Raw genomic sequence first — 2489 nt, forward strand, 5'->3', positions numbered from 1 at the left:
ATTAAACCTTCTCCTTTCAGGAGGGCATTGAAAAATGAAGAAGTCTACGTTCCAAATGCTGTCGGTCATACCTGCCTACTTTGGCTCGATTGGTTCTCTCTTCCGGACTCACAAGCAAAAGATAGCCAACTTTTACATCGTCACAACGGCTGTCTATTATCTACTCACTATCGTCTGCAGTGCTGTAACCTTCATCAACGTAGATCTGGAAGTGTTTTACAATGAACCAGTTCTTAAAGGTTATGGGGACGGAATGTTTAAATGCATTTCCATTTGGAACAACGTAAGTTTCTTTACATAGGATATCTAATACAAACCTAACCAATAATCGCCAATGTAAGCTTCTTGTCAAATTGCTTATAATACCTACCTGTTCGTAAATTTATCCTGTTCGTACTAGACTTTTATTTAAATAGCTGGCAAAGCCAAAATGAGTGCAAAAATTCGCCTCAAAATAGAAAGAAAAAGAAATCTGGCACATTCAACCTGGACTAGTGTGTAAACCATACTGAAGTAATATGTCTACATTGTCTACTTTGCACCTACATATGTCCTTGTAATCTCACTCAATTCCCGAGTTTACTTCATTGAGGCGTTAATAGACGTTGTTTTTGAAAAGGTCCATTTTAAATGACCTTTGTTGGCAGTAAAAATTAGTTGTAACTCTACGTAAATGAGGGTCAAAGATTAATCATAGATAATAAACTAAATAAACAGTTTATTATACGCATGGACACACCTACAACACAGTGCCTACGAAGGTGTTAGGTACATAACACTTCTATTCTATTCTAATAAATTAGCTTGGATGTGAGCTCACTTACTAGAGACTAGTCATCACTGTTCTTCTTGAACTTTCCACAAATGCCTTTGTGGCGCTCACAACAACACTCAACACTAAATAAAATCTTACATAGAAACCCAGGTTCTCGTTTCTCCACAATTTCCATCTCTGAAGTATAAATAGCACTTCCAAATTCTTGGCCAGCACCTGAGAGCTATGTCTAACTGATGAGTTCAAATAAGAACGAAACGCGTCTTAGGCTGTTCTCAGGTCTTGGCTAAACCTTTTACGAGGTAGATGTAGGTGATCCTCATTATGAGGTAGACCTCATCAGGTGTCAGGTAGACCTGACAGACGGACATTTCCAGCCGTACCTATCAAGTCTACCTGATAGCGTGTGTGCTCATAAGGTGTCAGGTCTACCTAATAGTGTGTGTGTTCATCAGGTGTCGAGTCTAGCTGATAGTGAGTGGCTGACCTAATACATTATTGTTGCTTCCAGTTTGTTCAGATATCATTCTATGTTGGCCTCAGCGTCACAAATTACCAACTGACGACCTACCCTCTTGATCACTGGTGGATCAAATATGCCAAAGGTTACAGACGATTCCTGGAGAAGTCATTCCTCAGTGTGGTGTTTCCTATGAGCTTGGTAAGTTCCTACTTGGGGAATTTTATTATAAGTCAGTAGCATCACGTCATGTGACGTCCGAGTGATGATGATCTTTATAAATTGTGTGCTCACAGGCTTTTATGAACCTACAATCATAGCGAAACGGCAAAGATACATAACTTTCACTTCACCCTGATTCTTCGCCTTTTCCCGTATACAAACGGGTTCTGCTTTTTTCGTGAGCCTCTCAACCAGCCCTAACTAGGATGATTGCTGACATCCATGGGCTGGGGCTGACAGGGGTACCAAGACTTAACTCTGGTTACCCTCAAATGATGTTCATCCCTCTGCAATGGACTCCTTACTTAAATAAAATCTACACCTCTTCCAATCTCTTCCAGTTTGTCTGCAACACGTTCTGGTATGTATATCACACCAACAGGGAGTTGATTTACCCCAAGATGATCGAAAAACTAGTTCCTGCTTGGTACAACCATACGATACACACACTACCTGTGCTGATAGTGTTTCTACATTTGATCCTGGTGGAACCTGAGTCCAGTCCACTTTCTATGAAGACCTCCATGATCATACAGACTGTGTTCCATGCGGGCTATCTGTCCTTGTAAGTTGACCATATTTGGATTTAGTGGGAACGGCTGAAAACCTAAATTTTTCAACTATAGGTACTCTTATTATAAGTTGAGTATTAGGTTCTTTCAAGATGTTTCACGGATGTTTCATTTCCAGGATGTTTCATGACCAATACATGAAAGGTGTTTGGTTGTACAAATTCCTAGGCTACTACGCTGAAACTTGGACTAGGGCGTTGCTGGCACCAATATTGCTGAGTTTCGTTATCCCATATATTTACGTCTGGATTGCATACAGGATAAATGACGAGCTTCGACCAACAGGTAAGTTCTATACTCCGTGATGGTTCAACCTTTGAAGGGTTTTTTTCAGGTTTTATTTGAACGTCGCATTGCTGCACAATCAAAAATTAACCTTTTCAAGTAAATTTGATTGCTTCCTAGCTTTCGTTATGTATTACCTGTGACTATAAGTACTTAAATATAGGATACCTCTAGT

The 2489-nt window shown here is 39.9% G+C and overlaps 1 protein-coding gene across 1 annotated transcript; it reads left to right on the plus strand.

The window, feature by feature from the left end:
* The first annotated feature begins 7 nt into the window (after positions 1 to 7).
* On the plus strand, positions 8 to 2363 carry LOC103523625 (androgen-dependent TFPI-regulating protein-like). Its single transcript, XM_008488656.2, has 4 exons — positions 8 to 283; positions 1287 to 1436; positions 1799 to 2022; positions 2148 to 2363. The coding sequence occupies exons 1-4, from the start codon at positions 35 to 37 to the stop codon at positions 2332 to 2334; spliced, it is 810 nt and encodes a 269-aa protein (XP_008486878.2). The 5' UTR covers positions 8 to 34; the 3' UTR covers positions 2335 to 2363.
* The last annotated feature ends 126 nt before the right edge of the window (positions 2364 to 2489 follow it).

Source organism: Diaphorina citri, unplaced genomic scaffold (assembly GCF_000475195.1).
Source record: "Diaphorina citri unplaced genomic scaffold, Diaci psyllid genome assembly version 1.1 scaffold29900, whole genome shotgun sequence".
NCBI lineage: Eukaryota > Metazoa > Arthropoda > Insecta > Hemiptera > Psyllidae > Diaphorina > Diaphorina citri.